Source organism: Spermophilus citellus (genome assembly GCF_964194105.1).
Source record: "Spermophilus citellus genome assembly, chromosome: 5".
NCBI lineage: Eukaryota > Metazoa > Chordata > Mammalia > Rodentia > Sciuridae > Spermophilus > Spermophilus citellus.
This window is the reverse complement of record NC_138186.1, coordinates 21,679,713-21,699,759: the sequence shown is the minus strand read 5'-3', so window position 1 is coordinate 21,699,759 and position 20,047 is coordinate 21,679,713. Positions and strand designations below refer to the sequence as shown.

At 39.5% G+C, this 20,047-nt stretch overlaps 1 protein-coding gene across 1 annotated transcript in view; it reads left to right on the top strand.

Annotated features, from left to right (window-relative positions):
• The first annotated feature begins 1,497 nt into the window (after window positions 1-1,497).
• Window positions 1,498-20,047, top strand: part of RIPK1 (receptor interacting serine/threonine kinase 1) — a 41,430-nt gene continuing 22,880 nt past the window's right edge. Inside the window, exons 1-4 of the mRNA XM_081294404.1 lie at window positions 1,498-2,141; window positions 16,128-16,349; window positions 17,459-17,615; window positions 19,795-19,932. Coding sequence (XP_081150530.1) covers window positions 16,198-16,349; window positions 17,459-17,615; window positions 19,795-19,932 — 447 coding nt within the window. The 5' untranslated portion in view covers window positions 1,498-2,141; window positions 16,128-16,197. The remainder of the gene's footprint in view (window positions 2,142-16,127; window positions 16,350-17,458; window positions 17,616-19,794; window positions 19,933-20,047) is intronic.

Here is a 20,047-nt window from a genome sequence, read left to right as displayed (position 1 = left end):
TCAAGCGGTAGCGTGCTCGCCTGGCATGCGTGCGGCCCGGGTTCGATCCTCAGCACCATATACCAACAAAGATGTTGTGTCCGCCGAGAACTAAAAAAATAAATATTAAAAAAAAATTCTCTCTCTCTCTCCTCTCTCACTCTCTCTTTAAAAAAAAAAAGAATTAATTCCTGTAATAAATCTTTCTATCCTCTATTCCCTCCTCTCCTTCCTCGACATTCCTCTCTCTCTCTCTCTGTATATATAGATACCCCTTCCTGGTCTGATTCATGTGAAAGATTGGCTTCTTTCACAGAAATATGCATTTGATTTCTCCATGTTTTTTTTCATCTCTTTTTAGTGCTGAATAATATTCCATTGAATGAATGTACCATGGCTTTTCCAATCACTCACTATTGAAGGACATCTTGGTTGCTTTCATTTTTTTTTTTTTTGTCAATTATGAATTAAGCTGCAAAAAGTCAAATACCAAGTGTGCAATTGATGAATCATGCAGTGAAGACTACTGAGTTTTGTAAGAAACTGCCAAACTATTTTCTGGAGTAGCTGTAACATTTTGCACACTTGCAGGGGATGAATTGTTGTTTGGGTTTTAGCCATTCTAAGAAGTGTTCTGGGCCCCAGTGGTAGAGCACTTGCTTAGCACATGTGAGGCCCTGGATTCAATTCTTAGCACCACATGTAAATAAACAAAATAAAGGTCTATTGAAAAAATATATATACACTTTTTTTTAAGTGTTCTGTCTCCATCCCCTTGCTGGAGCCAGAGTGAAAGGCTCATTTTTTAGCTTGCATTTCCCTAATGACTTAAGATGTTAAACATCTTTTTATGTGCTTATCTGCATGGCAAGGCATCTGTTCAGATCTTTTGCTTATTTTAAATCAGATTGTGCATTTTATTGTTGCTTTTGACAGGTTTTTCTTTTTGCTGGGGGTAGGAGATAAGAGACCTTTATCAGGTATGTCTTTTGTTAATATTTTCTTCATGTCAGTGGCTTATTTTCTCATTCTCTTGACATAAATCTTTTTTACAATATGTAATCATTGTCTATATACTTGTGTAACTTTTTTAAAACTATTTTTTTAGTTGTCAATGGGCCTTTATCTATTTATTTAGTTTTATATGGTGCTGAGGATTGAATCCAGGGTCTCATACATGCTAGGGAGGCGCTCTGCCACTGAGCCATAACACCAGCTCAATTCTGTAACTTTTTAAAAAATTTAACCTTTAGGTGTTGGGTTATCAAACCCAAGGCCTCCCACATGCTAAGCAAGTGCTCTACCACTGTGCGCCCTATAACTTCCTATAACTAATAGCAAGCATTTCTATTTTGCTTGAGTCTTCACAATTACCATTTTCAAGAGTTGAAAGTAATCATCCCAGTTCTTCCCCCACAGCCCCAATTTACAGATGAATGGTAATTTGCCTATGGTTTTAGCATACCTAACCCACAAGCTGGGAACACCCCCCCCCCCTCCAGGCACCCCACCCCCGGTATGGTTCCTCCACTGGAACCCACCTAGGGCTTTCCTCTAGGCCAAGCTCTCTCCTCTGCAGCCGAGATTTCCTCTTTACGTCTCTCCGAAACTAGCTTAAAAACAAGGCTGAGGCGCGATCCTTTAAAATGGAATTTGGAGTGTCTATTTTTTGTGACTTTGTATTCAGGAATTTGTATTCAAGAAATATAAGCCACCTGGCGGGAAAACAGAGAATGAGCTCGGGCCGCACACGAAGGGTGGAGACAGAACCAACCGTTTCCGCCCCCCAGTTGACGTAGGTCTCAAATCCGGGTATATAAGGCGCGGTTGGCGCGGCCACTCGCCTAGCGTCCAGAGTGCGGCTGTCCGGCCGGCCCGCATCTCCGGGATCGGTGCTGGACCTGAACACTAAGTGAAGCTGGACTCTGCTGGACGACGGAGGCGCGGGCCAGGGCGCGGTGAGGTGGAAGGCGCGAGCTGTCACTCAGCTGGGCTGTCACTGCGACTGGCCGAGCTCGGTCCCAGTGGTACCCGCGTCGGGGCTCGAGTGCGCTCCCCAGCCCTCCCCCGCGAGGCTGCTGCGGTGTGGGAGTGACTCCCGACTTTCCTACCGCGGCTCAGTCCCTCACCTGGGCCTTGGGAAGTTTGCAGCGGAAACGAAAGTAAGTAGCTTTAGAGGAGCTTTTGCACCCGGGCTGGGCGGTCACTGCGCTTCTCCGCGGCGGGCTTCCCGGAAGGGGCGTAGCCACGCAGTCGCGGGGTGTGGGCGGCGTTTCTGCAGCCCGAGGGTTTCGGGAAGTCGGGCCTCGCCTCTAGCGGGCTCCTGCAGGCAAAGCGGCCTGGGCGCGCCTTTCTTGTAGGGGTTTAAGTTTCAAGTCGCGACAAGGCCAGGTGTCTGACCCACGGTTGTGGTGACACAATGGAGCCGACGCTTTATGGTTATCGTTTTGGTGGGGGTGATGAGGTATTATTGCAGTTATCTTTAAGAGAAAGTGCCGTGCTCTTGCCATACTATAAATGTCCCTAGCTGGGACTTCTTACCAACCCTTTGAAAGGGCCTTTAACTAATTGCACTTGGGCTTAGAGAAGGTTGCAAAGACAACCTAAGGCATTTGGGTATAATCTTAGCTGTGAGATGGCAAATGCGGAAGGAGCGGTCCACAGCCACAGCGACAAAAAAGGGATGAATTGTCCCAACTGTGGGTGACTTCTTTGGTGGCATTTGCTTTTATGAAGTGCTGCAGATCCTCTTCAGGGTTTGAAAAGAAGAAACGGCATCATGTTCACACAAGCTTTGATCAGCCTCGCCAAGAATGAGTGGGTGGAGGTACGGGTTCTTTCTGATTGCCTTTGTTTATTTGACTCCTCCTTGCTTAGGACTCCTGGGCAAAGCATGAAGCTGTTTGAATCAAGGAACTTTGCATAAATCCTTTAGTTTTGAGACCACTTATTAATTCTTACCTGATTTACACTTGAAGAAACCAAGACAGGGAATGAACTTGGAAATGTAGAGTGACTTAGTACTCATTGTATTTTGTGAAGAATAAGGAGGCAGTGGTGGCCACTTAGAAATGTGGAATACTGTAGCTCTTCTATGCACAAAAGTAAGACTAGCCTATTTTAAAATTGAATTTAGAGAAAACAGCTGTAACAAATTTAATTATTGTTTTCTATCTGCACTATATTGAGTCCTAGAGATATGTTATACTTCCAGCATTGTGATTATTAATGAGTGTTAAGAAAAAAACCTACAATGTCAACTTCCAAACTGGGCAAGGTACTGTTTGTACATAATGTGTTAATACCACCTATATAATCTGGAATTTGAAAATATAGCTTCCTGTGCTTTGGTTGGATATTATATTCTGGCAGAAATAGCTGATTATATTAATATATAGAATATCAATTTTGGACCATATTTTCCATGTTTTTAAAAATTAGTCTGTAGACTCCCCATATTTCAAAATGTAGTATACTCATTTAATTTAGACAGGAAAGACTGTAAGATTGGATCTTTGTATCTGGACTTTTCCAAAGACAAATTATTGGTCATGAGAAGTAAGTAGCATGTGATAGGAGAACTGATTTGGAATTTTGAGGAAAAGGGACAAGGTTTGAGTCTAGGATCTGCCACTTCGTGTGAATTATTTAACACTGAATCTTAAGTTTCTTCACTTGTAAATTAAAAAGGTGATGATGATGATAATAAAATTGACTTCACAGGGTCATAATGTGCCAATAATATGATCATGTTTGCTTAAACACTTTTTTGATTTTGTCTTTTGCCGGTGGACATTTGGCTCTTCCTTGCTCAACTCTTTCTAGGCAAAGCATCAGGCTGTTATAATCAGAGAACCTTGGAGAAGCCCTCTGGTCTTGTTGGGTACCTGAGTAAAATCAGAGTTCCATTAGCAGAGAAGTGAGACACTGGCAGACAATCAACATTTTCTGTCACACTTCACTATGTATGGAAAATGGAGGGAAATTAATTAGATTAACCATTTAAAGGTAAATATGCATATTTTGATAATTAAACTTATCCTCACTTAGAAGGTAAATTGAGAAATTTCTTGGTTATTTTCATTAATTTTAGTGGGAAAAAAATGCTTCCCTGCATCCTTCGATTACTATGAGTTTATCTCAAAACAATAACAAATCCCATTAAAAGGATGCAATTAGTTGATATTAGTTATGGCACTAATAATGGCTAGCTTGCCTTCATTAATACTCTGTAACATGCCATTATGATATGGCTTTCTAACCTAAATTCATTGTGGGTTTTTTTTTGGCCCTTGGGTATTCCTCATTCCTCACAAGACGTGGCTAAACAAATTTGAATTGGAGTTGGAGGCAGTGCTTACCACATTGGAATTGAAGGCACTCCTAGTGTATGTGAAATCATGAATTCAATCCCAATCGTCAGTAATATAAGGCTGAATCATTTGTGGGGAAATAAAGGAGGAAAAACACTAAGAAGAAATCATTGAAACTCAGCCAAATACAAATAAGATTAAGATCAGACTAAAGTAGCAAACCACAAGACCATATGGAGAACTGATTGGGTCAAGAGCCAAGCTCATGAAGTCTAGTGAACCTGCCCAGAGGCCTTCTTCCCCCAGATGCATCATGCATCCAGGAAGCTTGGAGGGCCTAGTATTGGCAAGTTTGAGGAAATGTGGTCTGAGGTGAAGGAGAGATTCCAAATAAAAATCATAAAAGTTGAAATTATATACCCAAATGGGCGTATTTCAGGACCTGATTGGTAATTTCTTGACTGTTTGAGTATTTTTCATGTTATTTAACATTCTTATACAGTATTATTTTTAAAAACTGATACACACTAGGGATGGGGCATAACTTATTCTCTACTCTGTACCTATATACATTGTTTTACATGCTTTTGCTGTTCTATGTAGTGTAACTGGGAACATCACTGTATATCAACATCTCAGATTTAATTCCTCGGAGTCAAGAACTATTGAATCAAGGAATTATCCCTTCTTTAAAACATAATTTTATTATAAACATAATTTGTGTTTATTGTATACAGTAAAAGTGTAAAGTAAAAAATAATTCATTTCCCTATAGTTCAGGTAATAATCCTGGCTAATATTTGGATATCTTTCTCTATGTCTTTTTTCCTGTATATGTGCATATATATATATATATATATATATATATATATATATATATACACACACACACACACACACACACACACACACACATATATATATCTGTTTACACATACAAAATGTTTACAGATTTATTCTTTGAAAACAATTGATATGTAATATTCTATCTTATGATTATGCTATAACCCATTTAATTATTTTCTTTGTTCTTGGACAGTTAAGTGATTCTTTTTTTAATAATAGCTATCCATTTAATGATCAGTTGGCACATATTAAGATTCTGTTAGACACTGGAAACAGTGCCACAACAGGTTTTTGATTTTTTGTTTATTTGCCTTCTGTGAGCTTCATTAGAAATAATTCTCAAATAACAGTTGTCTTAACTTTCAGGAGAGAGGTACAGGGTGCTGTGAAAATCTCTAAACAGAAAGATGTAGCATGACTCTTTTCAGGAAATGCAATTTCACTGAGACCTGACAGATGAGCAATCTCTAGTCAGGCAAGAGGTTGACGGGAAAAGGTTGGGACAAATTACCATCATGAGATAGGAAAGACCACGTGCCCCAGTGAATCTATGGTAAATGAAAAAGGAAGGCTTAGAATGAATGTTATATCTTTTATGCTTTCTATGTCTCCCTCACCCCCAATTTTATTCTCACAGGGATTGCCCAGTGGGGATCTTCTGGCATTCTCAAAGCCAGAAAAAAGGAATCAATTTGGATAAATAAATGTGGCCACATAACCACACAATGAGGCTAATCATAGCCACAACCAATAAATGTGTTTTCCCATAATTTTTCTCATATTAGCCTTGCCAGTCCTCTGATGAAGTCATTATTATTTACTTTTGCAGATGAGGAAGTTGAAACCTAAGTAAGTTCCCCAAGTTCATAGAGCTAATGAATTACAGAGCCAAAGTTCATATAAGAAGAAGGCCCATGCCCTTTGCGCTGCCATGATGGCTCCTTGCTATCTCATCTCCAGCACTGGCCTCACCCTTTCTCTTCCTCAGCCTTCATGCCTTTTTCTTGTCAGCCTCCCTATCCTCCCCTCCCTGTGCCTGTCCCATTGATCCATTTCTTTCTCTTGTGCTTCCTTTCTCTTGGCAATGCCTTGCATAACAGGGAAGATGCCCGTAGGGTTAGTCTAAGGAGCTGAGGTGAGGGCATCATCTGCTTAGCCTTTCTATAAGATGTAGAAGGTTGCTTATCTGAGCTGTCTGCACCAGGCCACTGGACAAGATGGTAAGTAGCCCAGGCATTTTTAGAATGTCTGCTCCCCAAGGTACTTTTTAAACTTCCTGCCTTCTAACACTTGATTATGAAAACATCAAATAAGGTGCAAAGTTAAAAAGATTTTACAGTGTATGCTAATATATTGGCTATCAGCACAGTTTTACTCGGTTTTATCACATCACTATCTCCTCTATTAATCTGTGAGTCTAATTTTTGGGGGTGCAGAAAGGGTCATTCTTTGTTTCCCAGGCTGGCCTTGAACTCATGATTCTCTCCTGCCTCAGCCTTCCAAATTGCTGGGATTACAGATATGGGTAACTGCACCCAGCTATGTGATTTTTTTTTTTTTTGCATGCATTTCAAATTAAATTGTAGATATCAGTACCCATCCCTCCAAATACCACAGCATGCATGCTACAACTAAAGTTCAGTATATTTATAGTTTGTTCTTTTGGTGTAATATTTATCTGCAGTTTTTAAAAGTACAGTTATTCCTTGGTATCCTTAGGAGACTGGTTTCAGGACCCGCTTTGATACCAAAATCCACAATACTAAAGTCTCCTATATGAAATGACATAGTATTTACATAGAATCTACACACATCTTCCCATGTACTTTATTTTTAATTTTTTTGTAGTTATAGATGGACAGCATGCCTTTATTTTGTTTATTTTTATGCTGTGCTAAGGCTTGAATCCACTGCCTCACATGTGCTAAGTAAGCACTCTGCCACTGAGCTACAGCTCCAGCCCCCCCTTTTAAATCATTCCTAGATTACTTATAATACCTAATACAATGTAAATGCTACTAAACAGTTGTTATATTGTATTTCTCAGGGAATAATGACAAGGAAAAAATATCTGTACATGTTCAGAACAGATGCAGAGTTTTTTAGAGTATTTTCTGTTGGCAGTTGGTTAAATCCACCAATGTAGAACCCATGGATATGGGGGACCTACTGTACATTTGCTGAGTGTTGGCAAAGGCATATGTGTGTGCATACATAACCCTTTGATATAATAGATTACCATCACCCCAGAAAGCTCCTACATGCCCCATCCCACTCGCTCCTCACCTCTCTCTGGGCAACCAAAATACTTTTTCTACATAGATTAGTTTTGACTATTCTAGAACTTCATTAAAAGGAATTATAAAGTACATATACTTTATAATCATCCTTCATTCAGCATTGGGTTTTTTTTCCATTTCTATGCTGTTTTTTGTATTAGTAGTTCAACTCCTTTTTATTGGTGAGTAATCATACTTTGTGTGCATATAGCATGGATGGTTTACCACAGTGCCGCAGTCTGGCTGGGCACAGAATCACAAGCCACTCAAGCAGGAACAAAACTTTATTTTTGAAAATGCCGCCAATACCCCGTACACGTCCGGCAAGCAAACCGGTCCACCCACGCGGTCGCATCTACTGGAACTGGGGCCCTGGACCTCCCCCGGAATTCCCTCCTACTATCCTTCCCCAACCAATGGGAACCCTCCAGGAGTCCCGTAACATGAGTCCCATAGCAGGCCAAGGTGAACAGCAGGAGTCCAATTTCCATATGAATGTAAATCTTAACATAATCATATCATCTCAATGGCTAGCTGGCGTCACCTTACAACCAAAAGTGCCATGCATCATATTATTTGGTTGTGGCTCCTAGCATCTGCCCCCTTCTGTTTAATTAAGCAACAGGCAATGTGGCTAGGGACCGTGCCTGTTAGGTATGTCCAATTCAACATATGGTTCTTACCCGTCATTGGAAAACTGACCTCTAGGCGTCAGCCTCCTGTCTTAGGTTGATACCACTGCAACTGAATCATACCCGTCACTGACTACTGGTCCAGTATATAGCCATACCTGTGGATAGGCCTATGCACCAGTGGGGGGATGAGGTTCTTTGCCTCACCTCTGTTGGCCCCCAAATTTAGACCATCACTAGTAGAAGGGAGGAGGATACAGAAATGCCACGACATCAAGTCAATTGACGGCTCCTTAGGAAAAGTTGTAACACTGGTGACACATCAGCTAAGATACGCTAGCACTACCATAATTCGCTGTATCAACAAATAGAGCACAATGCATACAAGTGATACATAGTCCAGGCAAGTTTTGTAAGCAGTTCAAAGTGGAGGAATCTATCAATATGTCCATTTCCTCCCAAAATAAATCGACTCAGTGATTGAGCATTACTTGTTGAGTTATTATTCATTGATGCATCAGTTTATACAGTTTGTTGTGATAATTATTGAAGAAGTTGTAGTTTGGTTTCATCTTTTGTCTTCACCGGCACTGGGATGAAAATAGGGATTGACAATGATGTTAAGAAAAGAAAAAAATGTAACATTTCAACAGGTATTAAGAAAACAATTTTTAGAACAATTTACATTATCCTGAACAGAATTATTAAATATAATGAAAAGGAAAGGTGAAAGTAAACAAACATATCTGTTAACCTGCTTACTTGTACACATATTAAAACAGTCTTCAACAGCTGTTTACCCAAATTAAATTAAACCATTAAAATCACATGAATAATAAAAAAAATTTGGATCCATATTTTTATGAGTGCTCCTCATATATGATATATGGACATACGCACATACATACATACAACACAAAACAGAAATGTGCATACGTAACATACAACACATAAGACAATAGTAAAGGCCTTGTAGATTTACCTAGGTGAAATCTCCATTGCAATGTTTAAAAACTCCATAGTCAAAAAATAAAACTGATCAGAAAAACATTAATTTATGTCTGTATCAGCTCAAAAATAAAATGGAACTTTTTGATGTGGGAAAAAGCAATAATAAAATAGATATTGAAAAAAGCACCCTGGTTGATCACTGTCGCAGATGTAAGAATAGCCAAGCTGGAGTTCTGGATATCAGCTGTTATGGATTTGAGTCAAATCATCTTCTTTTTGGTCTGTAGAAATTGTTTTGGTTAACCTCTCTGGAATCCAAATCGGCTGCTGTTCTCCCTGTGGAAACACACAGACAGAGCCCCGACTCCAGACTATCACTGGATCAGGACCTTTCCATTGTCTTGTTAGAATATCTTTCCAAAGTACCTTAGGCTTATGTACATTTTTTGGATACAAATGTCTTTCCGCAGCACTAAGCCCTGATGAATCCAAATTTAAAAAGTTTAGAGTAAAAAGGGTTATTTTAAGTTTATCTTTGGGGGATATATACCCCTTTCCAATTCCCTCCTTTTGTTTTAATAAGTACATTTTAATAGTTTGATGAGCTCTTTCAACTATGCCTTGTCCTTGTGGATTGTATGGAATTCCTGTTATGTGAGTAATGCCAAATGATGAGCAAAATTGTTTAAAAGAGGTGGAAGTATAACCAGGACCATTATCCGTTTTTAACTGTTTTGGAACGCCCACAGTGGCAAAATTTTGTAAGCAATGAGCTATAACATCTTTAGTTATTTCTCCGGCATGAAGGGAGCCCATCAAAAATCCGGAAGAAGTATCAACTGTAACGTGCAAATATTTTAATTTTCCAAATTCTGGCAAGTGTGTGACGTCCATCTGCCAAATATGGTTAGGTATCAGTCCTCTAGGATTGACTCCAAGATTAACTTGTGGTAAAAATGTCACACAATTTTGACATTGTTTTATTATATGTCTGGCTTGTTCTTTAGTTATTTTAAAACACTTTTGTAAAGTATTAGCATTGACATGGAACCTTTTATGAAAATTTATAGCTTCTTCTATTGTGGAGAAAATATGTATGTCATGTATAGATTTATCTGCTAGTTCATTGCCCAAGCTAAGGGCTCCAGGCAATCCTGTATGTGCCCTGATATGTCCTATAAAGAATGGATCTTTTCTGTCCCAGATTAGACTTTGTATAGCGGAAAACAAAGAGAAAACAGTAGAAGAAGGTGAAATCCTACCAGCATCTTCAAGGGATACTATAGCATTAACTATATACTGACTATCAGAAAATAAATTAAATACAGAATCTTTAAACATGATAAAAGCTTGTAATACTGCATTAAGCTCTACCTTTTGAGCTGATTGTTTGGGTACTAAAAATGTAAAAGTTTGATCAGGAGTAACTACTGCTGCTGTACTATTGTTTGACCCATCAGTGAATATATTTGGAGCATTCATGATAGGGATTTTTCTTGTCATTTTTGGAAAAACTACAGGATGCTTAGACCAAAAAGACAACAAAGGATTCAATGGCAAGTGATTATCAAATGAAACACTAAATTTACACATGATTATTGCCCAAGTATTTAACTCATTAGCTAACTCATCAATTTGATCCATAGTATATGGAGTAATAATTTTATTGGGAGAAATCCCAAACACTCCCTTTGCTGCTTTTATTCCTTTGAGTATTAATTGTCCTACAGCCTCAGGATATCTAGTAAGAATAGTGTTAGGAGAATAAGATAAATGTATCCACAGTAATGGACCTTCTTGCCAAAATACTCCTGTAGGAATATTTTTTGTTGGTAGTACAATAAATAATAAAGGCAAAGTTATATCAATTCTATCCAAATGCATATTTTCCATATATGTTTCAATGATTTTTAATGCTTTTCTTGCTTTAGGCGTTAACATGCGGGGTGAATTTGGATCTGATGGACCTTTTAGGATATCAAATAAAGGTCCCAACTCTCCTGTTGGTATGCCTAGATAAGGCCTTATCCAATTTATGTCTCCCAATAACTTTTGAAAGTCATTAAGTGATTTGAGTTGATCTACTCGTATTTGAATTTTTGGTGGACGGACCATGGTTGAGGATAATAGAACTCCTAAATAATTAATTGGAAGATTTAATTGTACTTTATCTATTGCTATCTCCAGATTATAATTTTTCAATAAGTTTGTAAGTGTGGCATAACATTCTAGCAATGTGTTTTTATCTTTATGTGCCAATAACACATCATCCATATAGTGAAATATTTGTAGTTCAGGATTTTGATTTCTAAGGGGCTGGATTGCTTTATTAACATAAATTTGACACATAATTGGGCTGTTAGCCATCCCTTGAGGGAGTACTTTCCATTCATATCTCTGATCAGGACCTTCATGATTCAGTGCAGGGATAGTAAATGCAAAATGTGGACTATCCTCGGGATAAATTGGAATTGAAAAGAAACAATCTTTAATATCAATAGCTAAAACATACCAGGTTTTTGGTAAAGCAGACAATTGGGGAATCCCTGATTGAGCAGGTCCCATAATAACCATCTCATTATTAATGGCTCTTAAATCTTGTAATAATCTCCATTTACCAGATTTCTTTTTAATGACAAAAATGGGAGTATTATGGGGAGATACGGAAGGTTGTATATGTCCTTCCGCTAATTGTTGTTTGACCAGGTCATGGGTTACTTGTATCTTTTCTTTAGTCAGGGGCCACTGAGGAACCCACACTGGTCTTTCTGATTTCCAAGTAATTTTGATTGTCTCAGTGGCCCTTTCTGAAAACCCAATCCATGTCTATTTATTTCTTGATCTATTTGAATTGGTGCTGTCATACCTTGTTCTTGTTCTCTTAATCTTTTTTCTTTCCTAAAGCCTTGTCTAGCCCTAGTAGTGGGTGCATTAGCATTGATGTTATTTGTTAATGTCAATCCTAATTGATCTAGGACATCTCGTCCCCATAAATTTACGGGAATATGATCCAATACATAGGGCTGTATAGTTCCTTCACATCCTTCAGGATCCCTCCAATCTAATACCATAGCACTTCTATGGGGATTTGTTGCCACTCCTAGGCCTCGAAGCGTTTGAGTGGCTTGTTGTAATGGCCAATGTTTTGGCCATTCTTGACGAGATATGATGCTGAGGTCAGCACCTGTGTCCAGCAGCCCATTAAAGTCATGTCCTTGAATATTTAATTTTAGCATTGGGCGAGAATCTAAATTTAAAGACAGCATAGCCCAATCTACACCTGTGGAGCCTAATCCCTTGGAACCTCTTTCTACATTACAACTGGAAAATTTATCATGCAGGCTGGGTATTATTAATAACTGTGTTATTCTATCTCCTGGTGAAATTACTGATATACCTCTTGGAGAACTAGCTATAATTTTTATTTCACCCTCATAATCGGGATCAATTACCCCAGGACTTATCATAAGTCCTTTTAGTGTAGAAGAACTGCGTCCCAATAATAAGCCTACTGTTCCCTGGGGAAGAGGTCCTTTTACTCCTGTGGGAATGATTTGAACTCCCATCTCTGGAGTTAGTACTGCTCTGGCAGAGGCGCAGATGTCCAGCCCTGCGCTCCCTCTAGTTTGTCTGATGAGGGATTTAATTGATAATGTGTCCTGGGCACTACCTTGATGGTGCTGCTGGGTTCCTCCATTGCCCCGTATATTTGTGGTTTGGGGCCCTCTAGTCCGTTTTTTGGCAATGGAGCCTGATACCTTTATCCACGATGTCGTTGGTAAACACTTGGTCCTTGTCCATTTTTTGATAACGGAATACCCTCTATGGTGGTTTGAGAATGGCATTCATTAGCCCAATGTCTCCCTCTATGGCATCGTGGGCAAATACCCGGTATTCTATTCCTTTGATACCTAGCTTTGTTAAACCCTCCTCCTATGGGGCAACTCCTTTTAAAATGTCCTTTTTGATTATAATTATAGCATGTTTTTGACCTAGCATCTAAAGCCTGTTGTACTGCAGCTGCCAAGACTTGCCCTTGTTCATTAATGTCTCTACATAATTTAATATATGTGTTTAAATCTTCATGTCTCCATGGTCTAATGACCTCTCTGCAGCAACGATTTGCTTGGTCATAAGCCAGTTGTTTTATAAATGGCATTGCCTCTTCTGTATTTCCAAATATTCTAGAAGCTGTCTGAATAAGCCTATCTACAAATTCAGCGTAAGGTTCATTAGTTCCTTGTATTACCTTAGATAATTGACCTTGTAAATCTCCATGCCCCTGTAAAGTTTTCCCTGCCCTAACTGCATCTACAGCAATTTGTGCGTATACGCCAGGGTCATATTCAGTTTGCTGTCTTTGACCCTCATAAGGTCCCTTTCCTAATAACATCTCTAGATTTCTTTGAGGGTAACTGGCTGCTGCATTTCGCCTAGCTGTCTCCATGCAAAATTCCTCATTGGCAACCTTCCATAACAAATATTGTCCTCCATTTAGCACAGATCGACACATGTTAGCCCAATCTGCTGGTGTCATGTCCAAGTTGGTAATAGATTCGACCATACTTATGGTAAAGGGTGCTTGCGGACCATAGGTTGTTACAGCCTCCTTTAATTGCTTTACTGTTTTGAAATCTAAAGCACGGTGAACTCGTTGCCCTTCTGCCTGCTCAAGTACAGGGCATGCTAATCTTTGGGGTCCTGCCTCAGGATTCCGTCCATCAACTACGGGAGTTGAGAGCCACTCAGCTGTAGATGGAGCTGTTGGTTGAATTACGCCCTCTGGTGATAGAACGGAGTTAGTAGCAGCCTCCCCACCTGATGGCTGTTTTTCTTCTAAGCTTGCTTTCTTCAAATCTTCCTCTGTCTGACTAGCTTGAGAGACCTTCTCTTTTGCTTGACCTAACATGTTTTCTACCATAGTCTGGACCTCTAACAATTTACTTAACAGTCTTTCGGTTTGTTTTTTACTAGATTCTAATCTACTATAAAGGTAACGCAACCCAATAAGATAGGATAAAACAAAGCCGAAACAGAATGAAACAAAAATGGAGCAGAGAATGGTTGTATCAATTTTCTCTTTCTCAGGGCCGAATAACTTCAAACCTTGAGCCAACCATTTTTCCCAGTTCACCTGAGAAAATTCTAGGGCTAGGGAGCTTGAAATAAAAAACAAAATAAATCAAAACAAGAACACATTGTTTTTTGAAATGGTCACCCATTCTGTCGCCTTCCCTCAGGGGCGAGCAATTTTACTCACCTCTAAGCTTCAGGCGTTCCCCGTCTGGGCCACCAATTGCCGCAGTCTGGCTGGGCACAGAATCACGAGCCACTCAAGCAGGAACAAAACTTTATTTTTGAAAATGCCGCCAATACCCCGTACGCGTCCGGCAAGCAAACCGGTCCACCCACGCGGTCGCATCTACCGGAACCGGGGCCCCGGACCTCCCCCGGAATTCCCTCCTACTATCCTTCCCCAACCAATGGGAACCCTCCAGGAGTCCCGTAACATGAGTCCCGTAGCAGGCCAAGGTGAACAGCAGGAGTCCAATTTCCATATGAATGTAAATCTTAACATAATCATATCATCTCAATGGCTAGCTGGCGTCACCTTACAACCAAAAGTGCCATGCATCATATTATTTGGTTGTGGCTCCTAGCACCACAGTCCTCTTGGAAAGCATTTTCCACTTTGAGGCTATCATGAATAATGCTACTCTGAACATTGCACAAGTCCTTTTGGACAAATATTTTATTTTCTCTTGGGCATGGAATTGCTGGGCTATAGTATATATATGTATGTTTAATTTTATAAGAAGCTATCAGACCTTTTTCTAAAGTGTTTGTACCAATTTATACTCCTATCAGTTTATGAAAATTCCAGTTGTGTCACATCTTTATCAGTATTTGGTACTGTTGATATTTTTAATTTTGGATGTTCTGGTAGGCATATATTGGTGTTTATGGTGACTCACTGTGAGATATTATTCTTCGTTTCACTTTGGGGAAAATCAGTGAGTATGAAGGAGTAGAAGAAAAAGGAAGAAGATTGAAGCAAATAGTTCCACTTTGAGATCTGATGCAGACAGCCACATTCTCTAAATCCTTTTTTTTTTTTCACATCTTCCTATCCCAAGTGCATTATTCTTTGTATAGTCTTGTAATTCTTACTTCAGCTCATAATTGCTTTATACCTGTTTGTTTTTTAATTAGTTGTCTGAAATTCTTAGTTTATTTGGTGCCTCATACTGCTATTTATTTGTTGGACCTGGCTCATAATGAAATTTTTCTTTTGTGGTTTATAATTTTGGATTGGGAGCTCCTATTAAATTAAGTGCTTTTTTTGTTTTGTGGGGGTCCTATCTGGCCTGATTGTGAGGGTGTTGTTGATTTCAGCTGTCTATTAGCCTGTGGCCACTTTCTACATAAAAGTTTTTAGTTTGGGAGATAAAAGCCTGAAGAAGGTGGTCAGGATCCTCTAAATTTGAAGCCAAATTTGGAGACAGGCCCAAGGTTATGAATTTGCACAGAGACTTTTTTTTTTTTTTTAATACCTCATGCCTAGTCCTGGACTCTGTATTCGTTGGCTAATGGGCTGCTTTTTTTTTTTTTTTTCCTCCTAGCCTGTTGTTCCATTTAGGAGTAGCAGACTTTGGAGAATCATTTTAAGGTGGTTCTTCATTCCAGTCCTCTTTTCTTGCATGCCCCCATCTCAGCTCCTGTCCCTGGTAGGGTTTAAACCCACTGTCTGGTTAGCAAGGTTGGCAGTGCCCTGCAGGGTCTCCATGTGTGCAGTGCCCCTCATCCTATGCCCAGTTTGTTTTCTGTTCCTGAAATTCTTTTTCCTTTCCACTGAGCTCAGCTATCACTGGAGTAGATATTTGACACCTATTATTCAATATATAGAGGTCCTTTGTAGCAGGAAGGTTTTAAATATTTTTTCTAATGCTCCATATTGCTGAGGGAATAAAACTTACAGTCTTCTTTGATTCTTTGAAAAACAACTCATTTTAGAGATTATGTCTATCCTCAAAAAAATAAATAAATAAATAAAAGGTCCACCAAGCATGTGACTTTTTGAATCATGATCTTTTTGCCCTGAGATATTCTCTCTCTTTTCTTTGTAGGGTCTAGCACTGAGAAATAAACAAAGTAATTTATTTGGGCACATTCTGAGTACTCAGAAGGCAACCAGACATGTCCTTGGATGACATTAAGATGAACTCCAGTGACCTCCTGAAGAAAGAAGATCTAGACAGCGGAGGCTTTGGGAAGGTGTCCTTGTGCTTTCACAGAACCCATGGATTAGTGATCCTGAAAAAGGTGTACACGGGGCCCAAGTGCACTGAGTGAGTTGGGAGCAGAGGTGGGTGGGTCACACTCCCTGCTGACCACAGAAAGTGGCTATCAAGGACAGTACAGGTTTCAGGATGAGTCAGAACCTGACGTGAGTCTTGATACACCAGCTCTATTTCAGGGTAATGGTTACTCTTACTATTATCATTATCTCTAGTGATGTTTCTGAGGCTAGTTAGTGAAAACTAAGACATAATGGAAGAGAAGTGCAGGGGAAAAAATTTAAAAAAATAGAAGGACATGAGGGAGGCAATGGATATGTGAGTGTTTAGTCAGCTTTCTTTAGCTGTGGCAAAATACCCCAACTTAAAAAGAAAAGGAAACTTAAAGGAGGAAAAGGAGAAAGTTTCCTCCCAACTTAAAGGAGGAAAGATTTATTTTGGTTTTAGAGGGCTCAGTCCAAGGTCAGCTGACCATGGCAGTGGGAGCATGTGGTGGAGGATGCTACTGGCCTCATGGCAGCTGAGGAAGCAGGGTGGATGGGAAGGGCCTCAGGGATAAAATACACCTTTCAGAGGCAAGCCCCCAGTAAATTACCTTTTCCAACTAGGCTACTTTCAGTAGCACCACCAGCTGGGGCAAGGTTTCAATACAGAAGCCTTTGAGGCTCATTCTAGATCCAGAGGAATCAATGAAAGTAGACTTACTTGTTTGCTTCATGTTTGGGGTAAGGACCAGCCCTCAATATTAAAAAAAAAAAAGACCATTTATAAAAAGGTCCAAGAAGCCTTTTTTTAAAGCAATCAGTGGAGTGTTTTGTTTTTTTAACCTGTCTCTTCTTTTTAAAGTAATTATGTAAGAGAGGCCTTCTTTTATTGGACTGTCCAGAATAGTCTTCATCTGGCCATGTTGCTGCTGTTGGTGTACTTTTTGTTTATTGATTTACATGTCTTGAATACCCACTGCCAGTTACTGGGAAGGAAGGGTGCAGAGACGAAAGAGAAGCCTCTCTGCTTTGTAAGGCTCATGGTCTGTATCTGAAAGAGATCAGTATGGTTCCCAATGTGACACATTACAGGTGCAGAAATGCATACATTCCCAGGTGCTGAGGGAGAAGGGGCCAGATGTGCCCCGCTCAGCATGGCATCTTTTCCGCCCACAGGTACAATGAGTCGCTCCTTGAGGAGGGGAAGATAATGCACAAACTGAAGCACAGTCGGGTGGTGAAGCTCCTGGGCATCATCATAGAAGAAGGGGACTATTCCCTGGTGATGGAGTACATGGAGAAGGGAAACCTGATGCAGGTGCTCAAGGCCCAGGTAGAGAACATTTTGTAGTGCACTGGGTGCTGGCTCTATGGCTAGAAGTGGGGAGTTCATTTATGGCTCTCTGGTATAAAATAGTATCTTGGTGAATTGCCTCGTAGTTTGGATTATCTTAAGTCAGTCCCTCAGTACCACCTCCTTGCCATTCCCCACACAGAAGGTTGTCTTTCCTTTTCTCAAGCCACCTATAGACCTCTGTGTCACCACTTGAAAGGTCCCCTCTGTGTCTTGCTGCTGCAGTTGACTTTTTACCAGACCTGCCAGCCTTTCCATGGCTCACACTGCAGAGAGAGGCCTGTCTTCAGAAGCACATGGTCTGATGTGGGGTATTTGTGTGAGAGATAACAAGTATGGGTTGATCAGTGAAAGCATATACACTCTTGTGATGGTAAGAGAAGATGGAATATTAGCAATTGCACTTTGATACTATTTAAGAAGCTTTTATTATTATAGGTTAAAAACAGAACACAAGCCACAACAACATTGGATAAGATTTAAAACAGGAAAATAAAACTTGTTTATTACCAAAATCAAATAATTCTAAAATGTTTTTGAAAGTTTATGTAACTACTAAGATCAAGCTCTTGGGCTAGCTCCTGAGTAATGCAGAGCAAATATGATTCCAGCAAGTAAAAGAAGGCAGGTGAATAAGTGGTGGTGTTTTAATAAACACCGATAGTCTGTAGTGAAGCAGAGGAGAAGCCCCCACCCCACCTGGGATAGATAAGAGAGGCTTCCAATCTGAAGGACAAATAGAAGGTTTGAAGCAGACAATTAGGGAGTAAGTGTTCCAGGCAGAGAGAAGGCAGGTGCAAAGGAAAAGGATGCCCGATCTGCAGAACAGCAACACCCAATGTGGCCAGAGTATACATCACATGTGAAGAATAGCAGGATCTGGCTGCCTTTATAGCAAATATTCCCCCTTTTCTACCTTCTACCTCTACTCCATAACTGCCAATCAATAGGCCTCTCTCAAAAATACAAACATCTGTGAGAGGATAAAAGATGTCACTTATACACGTTGTATTGTCCTTTGACCAGACTGCTGTCCTTCTCCAAACGAGGTAAGGTGGACTGCTTGAAAGAAGTAGGCACTTTGATTGGGAGATAAGTCATTTGTCACAGGAGGCATTCTTTAGGATCATGCGATGATAAAGTGCACCAGTCAGAGCTCAGGAAGAAAGTTAGGAGGATCCAAGAGAGGAGCAGGAGAGGGGTGGGCAGGAAAGCAACTTTACTTGCTTGATTTTTTTTTTTCTAAACCCAAAATTGTACCAAAGAAGAAGGGAATGGATCTCATCTGCTTTTATGTGATGGTGACCCAACTAAAGATGCTGTAGTTCAGCTACATTATATGATAAATATGGTTTGACGGGTAGACATGGAAATCTAATTCTGTCATTTAAATGTTTTTCCTGTTAACCAACAACCAGTGTACCTAGATTTTCAGTGTTTAGCAAAATTAAAATTCAGCTACTAAAATGAAACTAGAATTGTTTATACAAACATGATGTTGATGTAACTAGAATATAACTTTAAGTAAGAGTGACCTGAGATTCTACAAACACCTAAAGGGTCTGATACCAATTCAATAAATACATATTAATTCACTTCAGCATAGTTTTAGAAACAATACATATTTCACAGATTTTTACATGGTTGTAATCAGTGTGAACATATTTCCTTATATTCTTTTCTTTTCCTCTTAACATTATTTCACATGCACATTTCCTTGGCATTTTTCATGTAGTCAGTGCAGATAACAGTATCACATTACAGGTGTATGCCATAGAAAATGTTTGTACATATGTTATTCATTCAAATGATCTAGGTGCCATTCTATGTACTGAAAATACAATCATAAATAATAACAATAATGTGATTTTGTTCACAAATAATTTAATCTTATAATATTTTTGTATGCTACAAGATTGACATTGAATTTTTGCTTTTACACTGACAAAATATGACATCAGTATCTTTTCTCCCCTGGAATGGAATCTTTCTTGAAGGGGAACTTGTGTCACCATGATGGTAGTACTGCAGAGCATCTGGAGAGAGGAAACCTGGTGACTCAGTTCTCAGATTTAGTGCCACCACTCTTCAGTGGAATAGTGGCTCTGGTTGGTTTGATTACCTTGCCATTTCATAGACTTACTATTGCTTGTTTTAGATCAGTATCCCGCTCTCTGTCAAAGGAAGGATAATTGTGGAGACCATTGAAGGAATGTGTTACTTACATGGAGAAGGTGTCATACACAAGGACCTGAAGCCCGAAAATATCCTTGTTGATGATAATTTTCACATTAAGGTAAACTATAAGCTATAGGCTTCTAGAAGGTTTGGTAATTTTGGTTGAGTAATTTCAGTTATAATTTTCCACTGAAAATCCATTTTTACAGATGGAAAAAGAAAATTGATTTTAC